The following is a 24,320-nucleotide window of genomic DNA, read 5'->3' as shown; positions in this document are numbered from 1 at the left end:
ATCCTTGTGTTAAGCTTTTATTATGAATAATTTTCTTTGTGATTTTGTAGCGATTTTTAATTTAACCGATATTCTAAAGAATATTTTAAAACATCTAACTATAAATTCAGAAATAAATTTAACATAATTTAAATAAGAAAAAGAAGTTATTATAAATATGTGTCTTATATAATATTATTTTCGATTTAGCTCTCTTTATTTTCTATTCGATAAATTAATAGATAAAACTCAAATATTCATTTAAAACGAACATATTGAAGAATTTTAGCAATGAATTCAAACAATATAATAGAACTTTGTTTATATAAATTTATCTAAATATATTACTCGATATTGTATCGTATATTTTTCTCACGATTTTTCATTCAATTAATATTAAGATTTTTATATTTTAGTTATGATAATATATCAAATATTAGAAAATTTTGAAATAATTTTATAGGCACAATAATTATTTAAAATTTTTTAAGTTTTATGAAAAAAATTGTGTAAATTTTAGAAGTATCATTAAAAGGAAATTTTTAATCTTTAAATTTTGTATTGTAGACATTGTAAATTGTAAATATTGTAAATTGTAGATTTGGTTACAAAAAAATTTTTAGTATTTTTATATTTGATTGAATTTATCAAATTTTTAAGAAAAAAATTTTATTTTTCTAATTTATTATATGATGTAAAAACATTTTTGAAAAAGAACTTAAAATTGTGAAAAAATTTCATATAATTTTAAAATGAATTCAAACTGATTGTTATACGATTTTTTTAAAATTATAACAATTTAAAATGTACATCACATTTTTTATCTTAATGTTGATATTAATATTGATTTTTATATTAATATTTTTATATTAATATTGATTTACTATGTTCATTACTATATAAAAATTAATAATAATTATATCCAAACTTTGTTATTTTTAAAAATTGTTCTATATCGATTAATTCATTAGATCTTGATTTTTTAAAAGATTTGATATTAGATAAAATAATTGAAAGTTAATTAAGCGAATAGTTAATTTTTTCAATATTACTTAAATTTTACGATATTAATTTCACAATTTGAATATAAAAGCAGAATTCGTTTGAATCGTATAAATGGAAAAAAATTAGAAATAATAATTTATGTTTCTATGCGAAAGTTATTATATAAATAGAAATTATTGAGGTATACAATTAACTTTGTAGGCGCATTAATTTTCATTTAGTGTATATATATTATACTTAATAAATACTTTGACTTCATATAATACTATAATAAATACTATAATAAATACTTTGACTTCATTTTTGTTTATTGCATAATTAAAAATTATAAAAAAAGAAAATGATTAATTGACTAAAAATAATTCATAAATAAACACAAAGCTTTCTGATATATCTAAACTTTCTAGAATGACATTTGTTTCCATTAAAAACGAAGTTAAAATAGAAAATAATAAAATAAAGAAAATTTATATTATACAATAAACAATAATTTCGCTGTTTACACAATTTACATACAATAGAATTATAATAATAATATAATTCAGTAATAAAAATTTCTCTTTTCCTGTTGCAATAGTTTTCTGGATTATAAAATGAATTTATGTCCAGAAACACAGATCTATTGATTTCTCTCGTTTTGAGCTGCATTTCTTAGTATTGTTCGTTCATTGCGTTTTACGGTTCTTACACAACGCGATTATTTAATCTTGATTTAGCTGAATTACTTTTTGTAAAACGGCCAATGCAGACGGGATAGTGTATATAACAAATCCATCATCAAGAATGTTAATTATTTTCAAGATTTTTTAAAGATATCGGTCGCATTTAATAAAATAGAGATTATAAAAAAATTATAGTATCTGTATTTTTATTAAATTAATTTTAATTACGTTAATTTCAATTATGGTTTAATTATGATTAAGCTAATTTCACTTTCATAGAATCTGTTGGGATTTATATTTAATAAATGTGAAACTTTCCTAATTTTAAATATATAAGTAAAAATCAAATATGCATTGTATATAAAATGTAAAATATATAATTATAAAATAAAATATAAAACTTTTAAATTCTAAAATTATTACAATAAATTATTATAAACAATTTTAAAATTTAAAATATTACAAAATAGCTAATAATTATTGATTAAAATATAGGATATATATCAAAAACAAACAATAATTATAAAACAAGTTATATTTTAATAAATAATTTTCAAATAAAATTTATTTATTTGAATATTTTATACATTTTTACAATTTATAATTGTACATTGCATTTTTTAATTCTACATATGTTATACATACTTGTTATCAAAGTTTTGCATATTGATTAAATAAATTAATACATTAATAAATATTGATATCATATACCATATTATATGAATATTAATCAAAAAATATTAATATTACATCTGAAAATAAACTTAAATTTTAACTTCATAATAGAAATAATTTAGTACATTTATAATTATTATTAATTAATTATTTATTATATTAATAATTAATTAATCATTAACTATTGATAACCGATTAATATTTAATTATATTGTTGTGATTATTCAGTTGAATAAATTTAATATTTCATTGTTTCAATAGTTATTGCTGCAACATGTTAATATCATTAAAATTAATAATAATAAAATTATAATTCAATCGAATAAAAATTAATATAAAAATTGTAAAATTTGATGATAGTTATTAAATATTTCAATTATTAATAATTAATTATATTAATTAAATATTGATAAATCTATTTTTTAAATTCTAATATTTTATTTTATATATTGAAGCTACTCTTATTCTCCAACATATTCAAAAAAATGAAATTCGATTATAATATTATGCTAATAATAATTTTTCATACATTAATATTGTTACAAGAATTTTATTAAGATTTTACTAAATATAAAAATGTCCAATATTTATTAATATTTATAAATAATAATTATTTGATCAAATAATTAATAAATTTAATTTAATTCAATTAATTATCAAATAATATTGATTATATTATGAAAATGAGCTAAATAAAAATAATATATTTTTATAAATTTTATATTTAATGACTTTTTTTAATCATTTCTTTTTTTTTTCTTTTAAAAGATAAGTCATTAAATTACATTTATAAAATTGATTAAAAATGTTAATTTTAAAAATTATAATATCATAATATTATATCATATAATATAATATCATAAAATTATAATATCATAAAAATTTAAATAAAAATTAATTTAAATTAACAATCTATTTTACCAGTATGTAATAAATCTGCTCCTTCTCTCATCCGTTGTCATTTATTTTATTTAGATGGAAGTATACAGGATGTAACTATATTTACTGATTCAATTTGTATCGAGAGAAAATTGTAAATATAAGATATTTACAAGTTAATCTATAATTAAATAAACTAATGACACTGTAGTAGATTTACAATACTATCGTATTATAGAATCGTTACGATTTTATAAGTAGAAAGTTTCATATGAGATCCGATCGAAAAAAATCTTATTGAGGTCATCTTAAACGAGAATTCCGAGAAAGAACGAGGTCATTTTGAAATTAGTGTTCTTGTTTATTAAAGCAAGTTTGAAGTTTTAAGAATGCTGCGTACAATATTTTCACGGACCGAGATTTTTGTGGGAAAACATTATTAAATAAAAAGTGAATCCATTTCAGTTCTTACTATCTTCTATAAAATTTTATTTATAGAATTTTGACTGAATTTATTTGTTGACTGTGATTGCATTCATATTAGGCGACTTTTTAACTTGTAGAGTTGATTTAAGATTATATTTATATTAGATAAATTTTGATCAATTTAATTAAAATTGTATAAATAACATTAACCGAAATGAAAGAATTTTTATTCAATTAAAATAATAATTAAAAATTTACAGATATGATTTTTATCAATTTAATCGTTAGAAATATTGCATAACTTATTTCAAAAAATAGAGAACTAGAAAAATAAATGACTAATGAAAGCTAAATGGAAATAAGTAATTAAAAAAACAGTGAATTTTTATAGCAAGTTCATTTTAGAAAATTATCACAAATATATAGTTAAAAAATTGAATCATTTGACTAAAACTAAATCAAAATGAAAATGCAGAAATTTTGAATATTTATTATATTATATTATATTACATTATGAATAATCTATTATATATATTATGTATCTTATTTATTTATTATATTATATTATATAAATATTATAATATATATATGTTCGAAAGCATTGAAATATAAATTATAATTTCTTTTTTAAATGAGGAAGTAACAGATTATTCATAAAAAGTTCATTAAAAGATAAATGCAAAATTATTGTATTAAATATTATCTATTTTATTTTTTTTAATATTAATATTTTGTCAATATTTTCTTGGAAATATTTAAATTATTAGTAATAGAATTATTACCTATAATAAATCTATATTATTACGCACTTTTTTTTTTGAATTTTAATTAATAATTGAAAATTTAAAATCAAACTAAAATCATGTGAAAGTTGTTCAATAATTTGTGGAAATAATAAATAAAATAATTTTTAAACACATTAACATGGATATCATAAAAAAGCTCTCGTTAATATCAATACTTACAATGTATTGAATTATAGTTATATAGAAGACATTTGATCTTAAAATCAATAATGATATTTATTGACTGTCTTTAGTTATACATTTTATGTGAATATGTAATATGAAAAAAAAGATTCAACTAATTGTATTTTTGATTTAAACAATTTTATAAAGTATTTGAATTTTTATTATTTTAATTATTATTTTAGTTATATCTTATTATTTTAGTTATATCTTATTTTCGAAATTCGAAGATATTTTATGAATTTTCACAGATAATTTTCTTTTCAAAAGACTCCTCAATTTTTGAATATTGATAATTTTAGAAATTCTAAGCTAATTTATTTTTTATTTATTATTTTTTAAAGCTTTAAATTTTTAAAATTTTTGGATTTTTATATCTAAATTTTTAAATTTGAAACAACTAAATATAATATAATTACTAAGTAAATATAATATATATATATATATAATACAATACTTTATTTATAATTGACATATTATTCAAAATAATATATAATTTTGTTTATAAAATATAAATAAAATATAAGAATTTTTATAAACGATTTTATATTTCTTATCTATCAATAATTTTCAATCACAATCAGATTTTTAGGCATACATTAAAAAGATTAAATTGTATTATACAGTATTATATACTGATTACATTTTAAACTGAGCCATGATTTCTATTATCTATTTTAAAAATCGAAAAATATAATAATCCTATTATTTATGAATTGACACATTTAATAAGATTCAAATGATTTAAAATTAATCAAAAAATTAATCAACTAGAAATTAAATAATAATTGAAAATTAAAATATTTTCACATGCAAATAGAATTTGAATAAAGATTAATTTCATTTATTAAATATTATGAATATTCTATAAATATATTCATTTATATTTTGTAAGTATTCATTCACATTTTTATAAATGTATAAATGCATTTTAATTCAATAAAAATTTTCATATATATTGTTAATATATTGTTAATATTGTTAATATTTTAATTAGATTTAAGTTAATTAGATTTAATATTATTTTTATTTTTTGAAACTTGGGAAACATTCGAGTATATGAATCTACATTTAAAAGTAAAATGTTTTATAATATATTTTATTTATGTTAAAAAAGAGCTGTATTTATCAAAAAAGATTTCTTGCTTTTTATATAATTATAAGCAAAAAATTTGTTCTTTTTATATACATACATAGATAATTATTAAATTATCGTATTGCATATTTAAAATATTTCTAAATTTCATCAAAAATCATTTGATACTGTAAAAATTTAAAAAAAAGTTTTTATTCATCGAAAAATAAAAAATATAAGTTAAAATATTTTCAATGAATGAGCGAAAAAAAATAAACATTATTATTCAAATTTTAATAAGTAATTCTCAATTAAAACTTACAATTACAATAATAATCGATTGATTATATAGAATAGAAAATTAAAATAAAATCATTTGAATAATTCGCTAGATATAGTTTCTGATGATAAAAAAAAAAAAATAGATGGAATAAATTAAAGTTGCAGTTTTGAGAGATAAAGAAGAATCTAATATCATTATTTTTATAAAAAGTATGGAGAAGATATAAAAATTAATTCTATTTGATATAGTTTTTTGTCTATATGTTATCTATATATAACTTTTCTATTAGCGATTAGAAAAACAATATACCAATAACAGAAAAAAATACAAATTTCGTTTTCGAAGAATATTTTAAAAAAATTTTTATTTTAATTGATTTAAAGTGATCTTGAATGATTTTCGTCATGTATTTTTCTTAAATTATCAAATAATAAATAAAAATATCTATTATTATATTTTTAAAAGACAAGATTATTAAAAGTAAGTGTATTATTTAATTCACCTGTTTTAAATGTTCTATGTGTTTTTGCATGTTAAAAAATGGCAATTTTTTCTGTAGAATATTTGTTTCGATTTAATGATCGGTTTATAAAAAAAGAAGTAAAAAGGAAATACATATTTTATGTAATAGTGAATTATTATAAGAATTTATATTCGACCTATTTTAATAACAAATAGTACTTAAATAAACTTAATAATCGTTAGTGATCAGCCAATCTACTCAATATAAATCATTAATTTAAATAAATCTAATAATAAATCTACTTGTGCAATAATCCATTATTCTCAATAGAATTCACTTTCTCCGTTTATTAATGAATGTTGTTTTCAATCATCCAATTAAAATTATACAACGTTCTTTTGTTAAGTTACGATTCTAATTTCTACGAGATTAATCTTATTTATTAGAGACAAAAAAGAAATAAAAAGAAAGAAAACAAAAAAAAATCAATCATTATATTTAAATTATTATTATGATGACGTTTATAATAATTCCTAAATAATGAAGTTTTTTTTTTATTTTTTTTCTAATCTAATTATATTTGAATGGATTTTTTTTACATAAATGGTAGATTTGGATTATTCGCAAAACTCATGGAGAAATGTAATTTCAATTTTTTTTTGTATTCTAATAATTTTAAAATTATAGTAAATATAATGTAATGTTAGCAAATTTTTGCTAAATTTTAATCTTTTATAAAAATATTACAGTACTTTGGAATCTATTTTATTTAATTTTTTCATGATTTTAAATTTTTAAATTAATTAATATTGAAAAAAATTTTAGATTATATATATAAATATATTTATTTCATTATCCTATTTTCAAACTTATTGTTCAAAAGTAAAATTTGTTTAAATAAACAAGAATAAATGTTAATAAATATTAATGGAAAAGCAATCATAATGATTATCTTTGAAATGTAATTGTTATTTAAATTTTATTATAGATTATTAATAAATTAATTATGTTGGAATAAATATAATATATGTTTGATTGTTAGTGAAACTATGATCATAATGTAATTAGGATTATATGGATTTGGAAATTATTGACGCATTTTTATAAAAATGACAATTAATATTTGAATGATTATCTATAGGTTAAAATTATTATATAGAAGAAATGTATTAGTTTTTCAGTTTAAATTATTGTTTCTCACTTTTAATAATCTACATTTCTTTTAATAATTCGCATAATGCTAAGAAAATTAAACTAATAAGAATCACGAAAATTTTATTTTAATGATTTAACGGGAGATGATTAGAAAGTTTATTTTGTTATTTGAATTTTATTTAATTATTTGAAATATATAATTATTTTAGATAATATGTAATTATAGTATCTTAATATATATGTAAGATAATTAAATAATTAAGATAATTATTTAATTATCTTACATATATATTATAAATATAATATTCGATTGAAAACAATCTTCGAACCTTTATTTTTACTATATTTTTTTCAATATATTACATTTTTTTCAATATATTACAAAAAAAAAATGAAATTTTTAAAAAATTATTTAATATTTAATATCGAAACAATTTTTGGAAATGTTAGATTTCTTTTTTCATATTGATCAGATATTAATTAAATAAAGTTGATATAAAATTATGTAAAATAGTAAGTATTATTAAATTACCAATTGTATAGTTAAATTAATTGAAAAATTAATTAATTATATTTAATAATTTTATTTTTTTATTTAATTTTATAAAATTCTTTATAAAATTCTATATTAATAATAAAATTTTATTAATGAATTAGAACTAATGGATAACGCATAAAAAGAGAAATAATAATTGAGGAAAATATAAATATGTTCTTTTTTATAGAAGTCTATAGATATCTATATATATAATCATAACAAACTTTATGATGCTATACTATACTATACTTATGATTTTAAAACTTTATTTATTTTCCCATATTAATTTATATTTATTATAAACCTTCGGTTAAACTACTTATTAATTAAATTATTTCAGGACGTGAAGCATCCCGCGTGACCGCGGCTCTGATAGGAGATGGCGAAGGCAGGTTGATCACCACCCCGATTCATAAGGAAAGCATAGCGTTGAAAAGCAAAGAGGATCTAGCCCAAGAGGCGGCGTTGGTACTTCAACAAGTAGGCAGCCTTCATTGCGTTGCCCACGATAACAGACGATTGCCAGGTCGTTTTAGCACATTGCCAGTGCGTCGTAATAAAAAAAGGCCGGAACTACCGTTCGATGTAAGACGAAAAAGCGAAGAAATAGTCACGAACAACACAGATCACATCGACACACCGAAGATAAAGAAAAAAGCATTAGAGAGAAGTATCAGCGATGCAAACACGAAAAAGTTAAGAAGTCCATTGGCCAAATTTTTCTCTCCAAAGTTAGAAAGGAAACATAAACCGGTTAGTCGTAGTGTCAGTGACACAGCCAACTCATTACGATCCCATCGCAAAAGAAGCGGTAGCGAAAGTGAAGAATCGCATTTGGAGAGTAATCGAGTGAAGAAGCAATTATCTCCTATTATCGAAGCATCACCTCACATTGATCAACAACCTTTTCATTTCGGTTTGAAGATCGAAAACAGTGAAAATAGGCCGGAACCAAAGAAGTGGAAACAAGAGGAAATCATCGATGCCGAAAAGGTGGAACATACAGAAACGGTGACATCGAAAGAAAAGATCGAAGAGAAAGACGTGAATATTGAAAAACCATTAATAACGTCGAGAAGAAAAAACAAGGGAATCGTAAGACATATACCTATCCAACTGGAGGTGGACGATAAGAAAAATAAAGAGGAGAAGAGAGAACAGAAGGAAGAAAAAAAGACAACTGGCCCGATTCCTTTACCAATCATAAAAGACACTGGATTCGACGAAGTAGACAAAATCGATACGAGTAGCATGTTGCACAACAGCCGATACGATCTCCAACAACGATCTATTGAAGAATCAACAATACATAAGATGATTCATCGATTATCCAGTGATCGGTCACCGCAATTGACCAAAACAATGGTCTCATCTGGTCCAGGATTCGGTCATAACAATAATCGACCATTCTCTTACACTAGACCAAATGAATGTTGTAGTACGCCATCCCCGCAAACTGTGATTTACGCTCAAGTACAAACGGAGAAAAAAAAAGCGCAAAGAAGTCATTCGGATAGCGACGAGGGACTTGGCCTTGAAAGGAAAGATTCGTCGCGTGAAAATAGTCCAGCAGAAAAGGAATATCATAGAATGGATTTCTCTTATAACAATGAACTAAGACACAATAACGAAATCAATACGTTCAAATCTAGATATGAAGAAGATAGAAAGAACGATGATACTCATTTTACCAATCGTTACTTTGGAACAGAAGATTACGCGAGTAGAAACGTAGATATGAAACGACACCACAAATTAAACGATATCGACAGACATCTATATGACAAACCTGAAAAATATACATCCACAGTATTCGTAGATACTTTCGAACGTGATAGAACTGATAGTATAGACGCTAGACAACGAAATAATAACGAATGTTCTAAACAGATTTCGAGCGGAATATCAAATAAAACATCCGAATTAAGCGCGAGACGTGATCTTCTTGAATCTAGAATCAAGTCGAGGCTGCTCGCGGATGAAATGTTCGCCGCCAAGAACAGTATGAACACGCCGAAGAAATCTGAGCACGAGATTATTGACAAACCGATCGTTCCATCTCCGATCACTCCTAATCGCGTTGCCTCGCCTAAACGTTATATGGATACGTACATTACGGAAACACGCACCAACAGCAATGGAGAGAAATATATTTTTGAAAAAGAGATCCACGAAGACAATGGTAAAGTGTACGGATACGAAAAAAAGATTACTAATAAAATTCCATCGGATGGATACATTGACACCAAACCGCGAGATGGATATACAATCGAAACAAGAACGGACAAATATGGAGACAGATATATTGTTGAGACGCGAAAGCATGAAGGTTATGCGGAGGATTTTAAACCATTTCTTAGTGACGGGAATAGAATCAGTCCAGAAGATCGGTATCAACCTAGAAACTTAATTAGTCCTTATAAGTCATCTAATTTGCGACCCGAAGAGAGCACCCTTACTCATCACTTTCGAACCGAATCCAGGGAAAACAATTTTCTTTCTTCGCCTATAATCGCAAAGAAATTCATCACGACGGAAAGAAAATTGTCCAAAAGCGATGATTTTTTGGATAGAGACATTCGATCGAGAGACGAATACCTTCCTAAGAAAAAGAATTTTGAGTCGATCCGTGGTATAAGCAAATCCACGCAACGTTTGGATGAAGTAGATGAAAATTCGCGAATCAAAGCTCTAAAAAGTGAATATACGACTAGGTCGCACGAAAATTTAACTAGCCATGCAGATTACATAAACACTAGAGATGTACATCGATCTCTTTTAGATAGTCCCATTATAAACGGGCGGAGGGAACAGTCACCGTTTACAAAAAGACATTTGAATAGCTTACGCGAGGGGCCGAACAACGATTACGATACTGATATATCTCAGATAACGAGTAGCCAGCTAGAATCAAAATATTACAAAGAAATACGCACCACTCAACGATATACGAACAAGGACCCGATTCACGATGATTACGATAGTTCTCCGTCGAGGATACGCATCGATCACGGAGGTTACAATTCAAGCAGATACGATTCTGATACTACAGCTAGAGATTCGATCCATTGCGAAACTCGATACGATGAAACATTGAGAAAAGAACATCGAAAATTGAACGAAGATTCAAAAAAACAGAGATCCCGCAATCAATTGGATTATTTCGACGATTCGGATGCCAGAGAAAGTCTACGCATGAAAACGACTATTGGACGATTAGAACCATTCGACGAAAGTCCAACAAAACCTCCAAGAACTTATCATGATAATAGCAAATTGAAACACATCAAGCAAGATATCAGAACGCATACTGAACGCAAACATCGCGAAACTCGGCTCAATGACTCTGATCGGAAAGATCGTTTGGCTGATTCTGGGATCGAAAATGATTACAGACGTGATTCACAAGAAGTCGATCGAAGAGAACAAATTGAATCGGAGGACGAAGGTTTTGTTACGAGACAATTTATCAAATATGAGAAACGGCATACTGATTGTAATATGAATTTAACACCCCCCGAGCAACGAAAATACGATAAATATTCGAACGATATGTTAAAATCACCGTCGATCAGCACGAAACCACCGTCAGGCGCGGATAAGAAATACGAAAAAAAGGCAGCAAAGAAGAGCGGTACGATGAGCAAAGTAAAGCAGTTGTTTAGTAAAAAGGAAAAAAAAACAAAGGAAGAGAAACACAAGAAAAATACAAAAAGCAGCAGCAGTGGAGCCTTTATGGACGATGAAGTAATGATCAGATATAAAGAATATCGAGGTGATCAACTGAGAAGCGCAAAAAGTACGCGAGACTTGGGCAGTGACATCAATCAGGTACGAAAATTTTTTAAATTTTAATATTTTTATTACAATTGGAATTTAATCTTTACAAAAATATCATAATGAGAAATCATTAAAGATATTTTAATTTGAAAATAAAATTTCAGATTTCTTGTTATATTTATGTGAGATCTTTAGAAATCTGAAGCATCTAATAATTGGAATTTCGTACTGCTCTCAAGCGTTTACGTCACATCTCATTATATGTCATGTATAGGATTACATGATTACATCTCATGTATAGGAAAATATCGTACTATTAATTTTTATCGTAATTATTTACAAAACTTAAGTTTCTCTCATGTTATAGAAATGTTTTCTAATGTTAGTCATCGTTGAGTTTATGAAATACAAACATGATGAGTTTCCCTAGATAATTCGATGAAAACATATCGAATAATGATAGGATCGATATATATTTATAAAACCTAATCAAATCCAATAAAAAAAGTTTATTTTAAAGGATATAATTATACTTGTATTAAATATCTTAATATTTCTTTGAAAATTTAAATCTTTCAAAAATAATAATTGACTGGAATAACTGTAATTTCATTAGAATTCATAATTATAAACGCAAGAAAGTTATAAACTAAATAAAAAATTATTGGCGATAATATATATATTTATAAAAATAAATGAAATATAAATATTATTTTATTATCAAACTAATTGAATTCATATATAAATATATGTGTAAAAATATATTATATATAAGAATATCAATTTCTTTAATTTATTTTTAAAATTAAATCAATTTGCAGAATTCAATTATTAGAGTTAATGTTCCCAATAACAACAGAATTATAAATATAAATATTTATAATAGTGAGAAATAAATATAAATTTTAGAATGTAAAAGAAAAAAATATGATATGAATAAGAATAATTTGTTCGAGTTTTGAGTTTTTTTCAATAAAGATATTAAAATTTCAAATATAATTTAAATTATATATAATTTAAATATATTTAATGACAGAGTATGTTAAATCATATTTTCATTTTAATTCGAAAATACTATAAAATATCTTATATATCATACAAATCTTACATATCTTATATATCAAAATAAAAAAATAATTTGAATATCATATTAACATAGTATCCGTTGAGAGAATATTTTCAAAAACATAGATAAAAAAAGGAAAAAGATTAATAAAAAAAATTATAAACAAATTATTTTTTTAAATGGTTATATTAGAAATAATTATAATAATAAATAAATATAATATAACAAATATGAATCATAAAGTACAACTAAAATATTATATTATTATATCATCTTTTCTATATGTTAACTTAACATTTTTTTATTTCGTAATCGATTTATTGTAATATTAATTATAATATAATTTATTGTAATTTATTGTAATTGTCTTTATTAATAATGTTCTTATAACAAAGTTTGAATATATTTTATGCAAATTTTATTTTATTGAAATATAGATATTTGTTAAAATACTTATAAAATGTTCAAACGTTATACAAGCAACAAGAACTTAATATACTTTGTCTTCATGAATATTTATAAGGAGATCAAATATCATATGGTACGGATTTAAAACGTACGTATTGATTATTTTTAGTATATCGATGGTATATATACTATACCATATAGTTTAATTCCATCATTAATCATGGATTTATAGCATGAAATAAAAAAAGATATATTGTCAATAATATATTTATTGAGAAGAATTTTCATTTTAAAAATTAAAATTAGAATTCCAAGAATTTGTATGTAAGTGATCATTTGAGTTTAGTTTTATTAACTATTTTTAGTTATATATTGGATATACTTTTTAAAATTATTAAAAATTTTATAAGATTCAAATATATACACAGAATTTTAAGTCTCTTAAATTTTTAAAAATATCTTTAAAGGATTGATTTTGGAAATCAAAACAAATACAAAAATTAATAACAAAAACATTTATAAATGCAAAAATATAAAAATTAAAAAAACAAAAAAATGATGAAAAAGAATTTTAATATTAATCATTAATAATATTTTTTTTAAATTGATATTTTTATAAGCATAATAAAGATATAATAACAACAATGGAATTTAAATTATGATTTGTTTATAAATTTAACAATTTCGTGACAATATAAGAATATCGATATAATATGATTTTATATATAGCATATATAAATTGAAAATTCAATCAAAATATTAAATAATATATACATTATCAAAATAGATTTTTTTTCTAGATATGAAAGTTTGAAATAAAATATACAATATGAATTAAATAATTTAAATAAGTATATTCGTTTAAATAAGAAATAAGTTCAAATAAAATGTTTATTGATTTTCTATTTATTAATATATTTATTATTGATAATTTTAATTCAAAAATAAAAAAATACAAAATTCTAAAAAAATTTAAATTTTCTCTTTTCAAATTTTATATTTTTTATATATTTTAATCATTTTTTGATATATAATATAAATATTTTTATTAATAATTGAAAATAAATTTTATAAATTGATATAAATATAATAAATTTTTTTATCCAAAAATTCAATTTTATTTTTTAATTAGAATAATTATAAACTTTTTTCAATTATGAAAAAAATATTTCATTAATTATTAATGAATTAATTTTTAATTTAAATAGTAATCTAAAATAATAAATCTAAAAATAACTTATCCAATGATTTGTTTAATATATTTTCAATTATGTCATTTATATGAAATTGAAATATTCAACATAACCTGAAATATAAAAACTATCCAATATTATATCTTATTTATTGATATTCAAGCATATTAACTTGAACATATATACTTTAAAAGTTTTAATTTGTTCTCAGTTATATCATATTATGAAATTGCTTAAGAGATTATATAACGTATAGGTGGCTTAATTATACATTATTTAATCGATTTCGAAATAGCGAAATATGTGATATGATATATGATATTCTCTATGTTAAAGTATAATTACTATACTATGTTATTGATTAAAATGAAATATTCGATTAAATTATTTATTATTATTATTATATATTATTCATTATTTATTATTACAGTGCGTATTTATAATCTAATATCACATAACATTTATACTGTTCAATCATCAAATTGATTATAAAAATGATTCATAACTATATTATAATATAGTAATATTAATAATATAATAATATTATATTATAATATATTATATATATGTTTATTGATATATATATATAATATCGATAATATATAATATATATTATATTAATAATATATAATATATAATATATTAATATATATTTATAACAGTAGATTTAATTCACGACTTATTTATTTTTTTAACTATTTGGTACTTATAAAATATATATATATATATATATATATATATATATATATATATATAATTATTATAAATTTTATAAGCTTCAAGTATATATACAGAATTTTAAGTCTCTTAAATTTTTTAAAATATCTTTAGAAGATTAATTTTGGAAACCAAAACAAATACAAAAATTAATATATAAAATGAAATTTGATTTCTTGGTATAAAAGATATTACTAAAACTTAAATAATATTTTATTAAATAATAAGCAATTTATGTTTATGTTAAGTGAAATGAAACAGATAAAATGTGAATGAAACAGTGATTGTGGAGTGGCAGAAATTAAATCTTATTTCATTTAATCGCAAATTTATTGTTAGTAAATATATTTATTATAATATATTATAGTAAATATAATATTTTTATATATTAATTTTTATGTTTAATTTATTTTTAACAATTTGGAAAATTTATTATGTTTATTAATATTTATTAATGTAGAATCGATTTTTTATAAGTTAAATTAGATGCCTATGCATATGTCCTATATATATATATGCACACAATGAAAAATAAACATTATTTATTTGTTAAATAATCCGGGAAATACTATATATTTTTCAAATAAACATATATGAACAATAGTATAATTTGTTTCATCAGCATTCTTTTACCAAATATGTTTTTATATATGATATTAATAAAAATTTTTTAAGGTTTTTATTTTGGAAAAAAATTAAAGAAATTAAACTATCTGATCGGGAACTTAATATATATACATTGGCATGCAAAAGTTATTATTAATATTTTGTAACCATATGTTTTGTGATAATTATAGCATAAAATATGAATTCAATTAACCGAGTAATGTAATCGTGTATTTTATTCCATTCTTCTATTAAATTTGAAAAATATTCTGTATTATTAGAATTTCTATAATTTTTTATTTGATATTTATCTTTTCTCAAAAATGTTCTATTGGATTTAAGTTTGCAGATTGAACAGGTTAATCTAAAACTTGTATTTCATTTGGAGACAATTATCTTTTTACAATTTTCATGTTTAAAGTCATTGTCTTTTTGAGTTGAAAAAAATTGAAAGTACCAATTTTGTGGCATTCTTCTTTCAACATATAATAACATATTAGTTTCTAAAATCTCCTTATATATGATATCATTCATGATATCTTTAATTTTTTTACCAAACGGTTGATAAAAGAATTGGTAAAAAACAAAGAAAGCTCTCCATAATGCTTTCTTTATGGTTAATATTACAGTTGATACAGTTATTTGATATTTCATATTGTTTTTTGTGTTAATTGGATGTCATATATAATGTCTGTCGTATATAATCACTTTCAAAAAAATTGAATTTAGATTCATTCACAAAAAATATCATTTTTTTTGACAAACATTAATCGAGTTATTTTATTTTTTTATATTATTTTTATTTTTCTTATATTAATCAATTTTTTAACACTAACTCTGCCAAATAATTTTATCGTATAATCTTCTTATCTCTGTACTTCTATTAATAATATTAGCAAAGTTTTCTGCTTGTAATTTAAGTTACAATATTGATAGCTTTTCTTTGCATCCGCAATTGATTTTTATTTTATAATTTTTTTAGTGGCTCTCTTTTGAAGCTTTTATGAACGATCTTCTACACTAAGTTTTGGGCGATATCTATTAATAATATCATTTATTATACTCTTCCCGATAGATAATATTGAAACAATTTCACAAGATAACTAAAAGACAATTTTATAATAATTTTTTTTATAATATTTCAACGGTAAAATGGTTCTTTTGAACCATTTTACGATTTTGCAATCTAGCAATTAACTTCCAATTGCGATTTAGCAATTAACTACCAACTAAAATAATGCATATTATTTAAATGTAAACATTTACCGGCTTTTTATAGACCTATAGTAGGAACTGATATGGAATATATATAATATACATATATATATATATATATATATGTATATTCTCCAAATAAAGACATTAATTTAATAGCATTGATTTCTTTTATAGTATTCTTTTATATATGATATTAATAAAAATTTCCTAAAACTTTTGTTTTAGTAAAAAAATTAAAAAAACTATTTAAAGCCTTTGCACGCCATTATTTATTGTAAATTTAAATTTTCAAATTAAATTAACGAATATTGCAATTGTATAAATATTTTCATCCAAACAATTGAACTATTAAATGAATAAAAAATAATATATATTGATAATTAATTGATAATTAATATTGTTGAATAGATTATATGAAGAGTAGTGATTATAGTGATTATAAATAAATATTATTCGAGCATTTTATACATAAAATTATTACTTAAAATAATTTTATTCGATATTTTAATTAATTAAATTTTTAATCTATTAGTATTCAATTCTTTCTGTAACTCAAAAATATAATAAAATGTTTTAAGTTGTATAGTATCGAAAGACATATATTATCATTTGATTTTGAGATAATAATAGAAAACTCTATAAAGACCACAATTAAATTTTTATACGGAATATTTATATTTTTTATTTTTTATATTTGTGTAACTGATATTTTTATAAATAATATTGAGTTATATTCAAAATACTATGTGTATTTTTTATAAATTAGTTATTTTATTTATTTATTATTTTTTAAAAATTAATTTTTAAATTTATATATATATAATAATATATATTTATATATTTATATATATTTATTTATTTATATATATTTATATATATATATATATATATCTTTTCATTTTTTCTTTAAATTTAATATATTAAATTTATTTTTTCCATTCATTTCCCAATTATCTTTTAGTACGTAGCTGAATAATCTTCATCAATTATAATTACTACAAATTATATTATTTACATAACGTTCAATCATTCATGTAACTTTTTTTTAAAAATCATTGATTAAATAATAAAATTAATATTAAATATTTCAAATTATATTTTATTAATATGTATTTTTTGATTACAAAGATTAATATCATATATATATAAATAATGTATGAGCTAAGCGAGTCGAGGTCAAAAAAGAAGCAAGAAAGAATATAATAAAAAAGATAAAATGATAATGTAATAAAAAAAGTGTATTAAAATGTAGTAAATTTGGATAGTCTCATGGTATAAAATGGTTGCGAAATGATTTTTATAAAAGTTTCCATGATTAGAAGATAATTCTAAAGCAAATCGAATTGCTTCGAAATTTCCTATAGTTGTAGCTAGCGATTAATGATCTTATTTCACCATCGATTGCCTTGAGATCTTCATTTTGCATTTTTCTTCATGTAATACAGTCTAGTTTTTCATTACTGTACTTTTTTTATGCATTATATCGAAAACAATATTATAATTGTATGGCATAACATTAATTATACGTGAATCAAAATAGAAGAAAATTTTATTACAAATTTTGAACTCAATTCATGGAAAAATTCGTTAATATTTTTCAAATGACCATTTGAAATTTTTAAAATTCTTCATTATTTTAATAAAACTGAATCGAAAAATAGATTCTCATCTGAAAAATATATTGATTAATAAAATATTATTATATTAATATTATTTTGTATAAATTTTTATTTTTTATCGTAAATAATAATTATTAGAAAAAATAAATATCATAATAACATTTTATATTGTTTAAGCTAACATAAACAATTTTAGAATTCTCAATTTTTTAAATTTGTTTATAACAAAGAATATTTATTAATTCAATTTTGTATATTGTATTTTCATTGTATTGTATTTTGTATATGTATATGTATATTTTTCTATTGTATTTAACGGGATTTTTTTATTTTAAAATATTTTTAATATTTCATCCAATGTCCTTTATCTTTTCGAATTAATTTAAAGCGATTTAATATATTTTCTATAATAACATTTTTTATAATAAATATTATATAATATTATATATATATCAAAATTAGTATATCGAATTTATCATAGATATATATATCTACGAAAAATTCGATATACTAATTTTCTGTAATAATTAGAATGGATGTTATTCCAATGTTTTTCAATTCTTCTCTGTAATTCATTGATAGATGATAATGTTAATTCATAAGAATCTTGTATTCTTCTTTTTAAAAGTGCCCATAGATTTTTAATTGAGTTGAAATTTGGACTTTTTCCGCCCATTCTAAAAAAGAAATCTTTTTTGTACTTAACTAATTTTTTATTCTTTTAGCTAGTATATTTAAGTGCTGTATACTTAATATAATACTTTTTTCAAAAAATGGCATGTTTTCCATAGTATTTAATAAATATTTATCATATTTTTTTTTAAATATCTTTATACATATATATTCATTATATTTCTATTTATATTTTCTATTCTGTATAATGAACTAACGCCGAAAACGTGTTGTCATACACTCAATATATAATAAAATTTCTGTTATGTTTGAAAGTTTGTTTTACGTACTTACAGCGATTCTCCTGCTGAAATCCAGAATATCCATTATTGTTGATTATTTTTGGTTTATTTTGTTAGTTACTTTTATATTTTATCTATCTGAATAATAATAACAAATATGTGTTAAAACATTCAATCTTTCTAAATAAACATTTTGATACATAGGATATTTCAGAAGTATTTATACCGCATATTGATAAATCTTATATCAATATGTAAAATCGAATCAATGAATATTTGTTATAAATAAATTAAAAAAATTGAAAACTCTATAAAATTGTTAATTTGAACTATGTAAAATATTATTATGATGTTTATTTTCTTTAACAATTACAGTTTACAATAAAAAGTAAAGATTTATACACAATTTTTAATTATTGGTTTTTTATTCTTCACTATAATATATAACAATTATATAATAAATAATATATATTATTTATATAATTTTATTATTAATTTATCACATAATTATTAATTATATATATATATATATATATAATTTGATATAATATAATATAATAAATGTAATGCAATAGTTGAGATTGTAAAAATAATTGAAAAATAATTTGAAAATAATTAGAAAGTTTGCTTTTTCAGAATAATAATAAAATAACAAAATCGTTCAATCATAGATTAAATTTCATTTTATAAAAAAATTAATGATCTGATTGCATGATACAACTTATTGATTAAGAATAAAGTTCATTTTACGTTTTATATTTTTTATTTCATAAATATAGTATCTTAATTTTGTATTAAAAATAATAATTTTCTTATTTCTATATTTCTATATTTCTAACTTTTTATGTTTCTTATTTTATATTATAAGTTTATTTGAAATTGTTAAATTTATTTCAAATTTATTTTAAATTGATTCAAGTTGTTGAATAGATCAGGAATTAGACAAAATATATTTCTTATTTTTTAGTCTGCGGAAAAGTAAGACTATTAAATTTGTTAAATTATTATTTTTATCTTCATAAATTCAGAAATATTAATATGGATTAATAGAATATTAAAAATTTGCATCAAATCTTTTAATGAAGTATTTAATTCCTTTATTTTGAAATTTTATAATCTCGAATTCTTTATTTAAAAAATTGTTGTATAAATACACTTCTTAAATGTCATATTTGTAATTTTTGCCATAGAAAATTTATTATTTTTAAGAGAAATTTATTTCAAAAATTTTATATTTTCATTTTGCTAAATTTTAAATTTTCAATCTTTTAAATTTTTCAATTTAATTATTTTAATATTTCCAATTTAATTTTTTGCAATATCCAATTTTAATTTTCTAAATTTTCAATTTTAAAAAAGTTTAATATATCCATAAATTTATATTAAACAACAATGGCAATACTATAATATTTTCATGTAAATAAAATTAATTTTATTTAATTTTTTTATTGCTTTTATTTTTTATTTTCTTATTAAAATTATTAATGAAATAAAATATTCATAACAAAATAATTTTTCAAACACAATAATAAACAAGATAATTTCTTTATTTCAACTTTTGCATTAATTTATCTAATTTATAGAATTATTTTTGTATAGGTAAATACATGATAAATCTATGATAAATATATAATAATAGAAGATATAGTTAATATAATTATATTCGCGAAACATTTGAAGAGACAATTTTAAAAACCAAATAAATAAAAATGTTAGTTGAAACTTTATTTATTAAGTTATAAGAAATTGAAGTTTATATTAGATAAAACAGAGAATAAGAGATTGTATTACAACTGCTGTATTCTGTTTCCGTTTCACTATTCATTTAATATGAAATAAATAAATTTAAATTATTTATAACTTAATAAATAAAATCAAGTAAAATTTTTATATATCAATTTTTATGTTTATTTTGCGTATATTTAGAATCAGCCAAAAATGTTTGTTTGCGAGCACTTATTACTCGCGAGATTTATAAATAGTTTATTCGTAGAAATTTTTCATATAAAAAAATTCTATGAATAATATTCTTTTTGTTCTTACCGCGCGCGGGTCTCTATTAAGTCTAAACAAAGTACAATGTTATCTGAGAAGACTTTGACAATTAGCTGACACATAATTTTGATGTATATTTCTGACGTATTTCAGAACAACTGAACCTAATGGTGACATATTCCAGACGCGGATTCAAAGACAAATACATTGTTCTAATTTGAGGAATCTATGAAAGAGATGCGCCGATCTATTTCTGTTTGTTCTGTTGTGAGATCTTTGTATATACAGATCATCATACAGATCACCAAGCGAAAAATTTGGTAGATGTCGCGAACCGGGCATTAATTACGATATTATGATTGATTATTTTTGTGCCCCAGGAAAATTGTGACCTTCCCAATTGAATCAAAAAGGAATTTTTCTAAAAACATAAACTTTATTTGCTAAGAAGTGATCTCATTGTGAACATCGCTGTGGAATACGACAATTATATTAGTTTAATTCTAATATTACATTGTGGTCTTGGACACAATTATCTGCTGTGACTTTCTGAAAGATCCTGCTCTCTAATACGCGCTCCGTACATGTAATTATACATTCATTATACATTACATTATATATTCATTCATCTTTAAGGAATATACCATTTGTTATAACGAAGGGCATTCGACAAGTAGCCTAGCTTACATCCATCAAATCATTACAATATTATTATTGTGGACGTGAATAATGTCTCGTAAATATATATTAATGCTTCATACTTATCTTAATTTAATCGAATTAATTATTGTTAATTGTTAATATTCCGTTCTTTTACACAGAATCATTCATATAAAATTGAATAATTTTAATTAAATTAAAATTTTAATTATCTCTGCCAATATAATCATTTAATACATAATCTACATAAAATAATTTCTCAATATTTATGAAAATATCCCAGAAAGTTACTTTTTTAGAATAATGATTTTTATTATATGGCATTTATATTTTTGAATGTTTATCTTGCATCATGTCAATTTAAAACTAATAAAATTTCCATGATATCGTGATATATTAATTTTTCAAAAAATAACTAATCATAAAAAAGATTCGATTTAATAACTGAAAATATATCCATAAATTATTCGTCAATAAATCTCGAATATCTGCATATGTCGATAGGTAAGTCTAACAGTCTAGTTAACAGACTAATCATTCCATACGTAAAGACATGAAAACATGTTTCGCGAATCTATGATTCCTAGAATTATAAAGTATGAATAGAAGGTACTTACTTTTGTTATATTTGGTTACTAAGAAGTTGATAATAATATTATAATAATATTTCAAAAGAATTTGTGATTTTCACATCTCTGTATTTTTATCAAAATTAAGATTTTAGGATATGAATTTTAGAGAAAAATATTATATTATTTTTTGTAATTAAATATTTAAAGTGTTATAAATAATTATCATTTAAATTTATTTTAATTTAAAAATTTAAATTTAATAATTCAATTAACATTCTAAAATAAAAAAATGAAATCACTATAACTCTCTATTGATTTTTTCAGAAGCATTTTAAATTTACAGAAAATATTAAAATCCTAATATTATAATCTTAAATATCAAACAATTTTTTAAATATTTTTTAATATTTAAAAAGATTTAATATAAAACAAAAATTTTACTGAAGTAACATAATTTTACTAAATATTATGCAATTTTTTAATATCCCAAATTATTTTATACAAAGTTCTATATTAAAAAAGATTAATTAAAAATAATTATTAAAAAAAATTTTAAACTCAACGTCAATTTTTTTTTTATAAAATCTTCAAATTTCTCAAAAAACTATAACCAAACTTCATTCAGTTAATATTATTTTTTTTTTTGATATTTTTAAAATTAATTCTGTACATAAAATGAAATATGTTAATTGTTTTTTCTTGAAAAAATAACACGATGATGAGAAAGAATACGAATTATCTGGAATACGAACATGCAACAAGCAAAATCATTGAACGATGGTGACCCGTGGCTACAGACATTCCGCGGTAAGCAGATTCCATGAAAAGTCAACTAGCATCTATACGCGTGCATGTATATGCAGGGTGTGTCTAATGCATCGTGGACTATTCCAAGATGCATAGTAAAAAATTATCTCTATCAAATGATCGCAACAATTTTCTATGTGTGTGCATATGATGAAAATTAACCTTGCCAATCGCATAATAGTTCGGAAGGCATCGTTAATCGACTTCGCGATTCAATGTAAATCAATATGCAATATCGAAACTATTCGAATAGTCTTGAGACGTGGATTGAGAATATAACTAATTTATTAGGAATTGTATTGGGAATTGTTCGTTTTTGTAATGATATATAATGATATAATGGAAAACTTCATATTATTGTATGATTAATGTTACTCATAGTGTATACAATATAATATACTAGTGTAAATGATTAATTAATTATTCATTAAAATATTGTTTGTTTTAATGCAAAATGATTATTTTGAACAAATTTGAATTTTTTTCATATAAATATATATAAATATGAAATATGAATTGACAATTTATTAATCAAATTATCAATCAATTTTAATACTGTGTTATGTATAATATATACTATAATTATATATATATATATTAAATACAAAAAATTAGATTTTTAATTATTAACAAACTAAATTAATACTTTAATTAGTT

At 20.9% G+C, this 24,320-nt stretch overlaps 1 protein-coding gene across 9 annotated transcripts in view; it reads left to right on the top strand.

The window, feature by feature from the left end:
* Positions 1-24,320, top strand: part of LOC107995581 (uncharacterized) — a 345,727-nt gene that overhangs the window by 200,884 nt on the left and 120,523 nt on the right. For all 9 annotated transcript variants that reach the window (XM_062075876.1, XM_062075878.1, XM_062075883.1 and 6 more), the window contains one exon: positions 8,449-11,939. In XM_062075876.1, the coding sequence (XP_061931860.1) occupies positions 8,449-11,939 (3,491 nt within the window). The remainder of the gene's footprint in view (positions 1-8,448; positions 11,940-24,320) is intronic.

This window comes from Apis cerana, linkage group LG6 (assembly GCF_029169275.1).
Source record: "Apis cerana isolate GH-2021 linkage group LG6, AcerK_1.0, whole genome shotgun sequence".
Taxonomy (NCBI): Eukaryota; Metazoa; Arthropoda; class Insecta; order Hymenoptera; family Apidae; genus Apis; species Apis cerana.
Note: the sequence above shows the minus strand (reverse complement) of the source record. Positions and strands in the feature narration are given on the sequence as shown.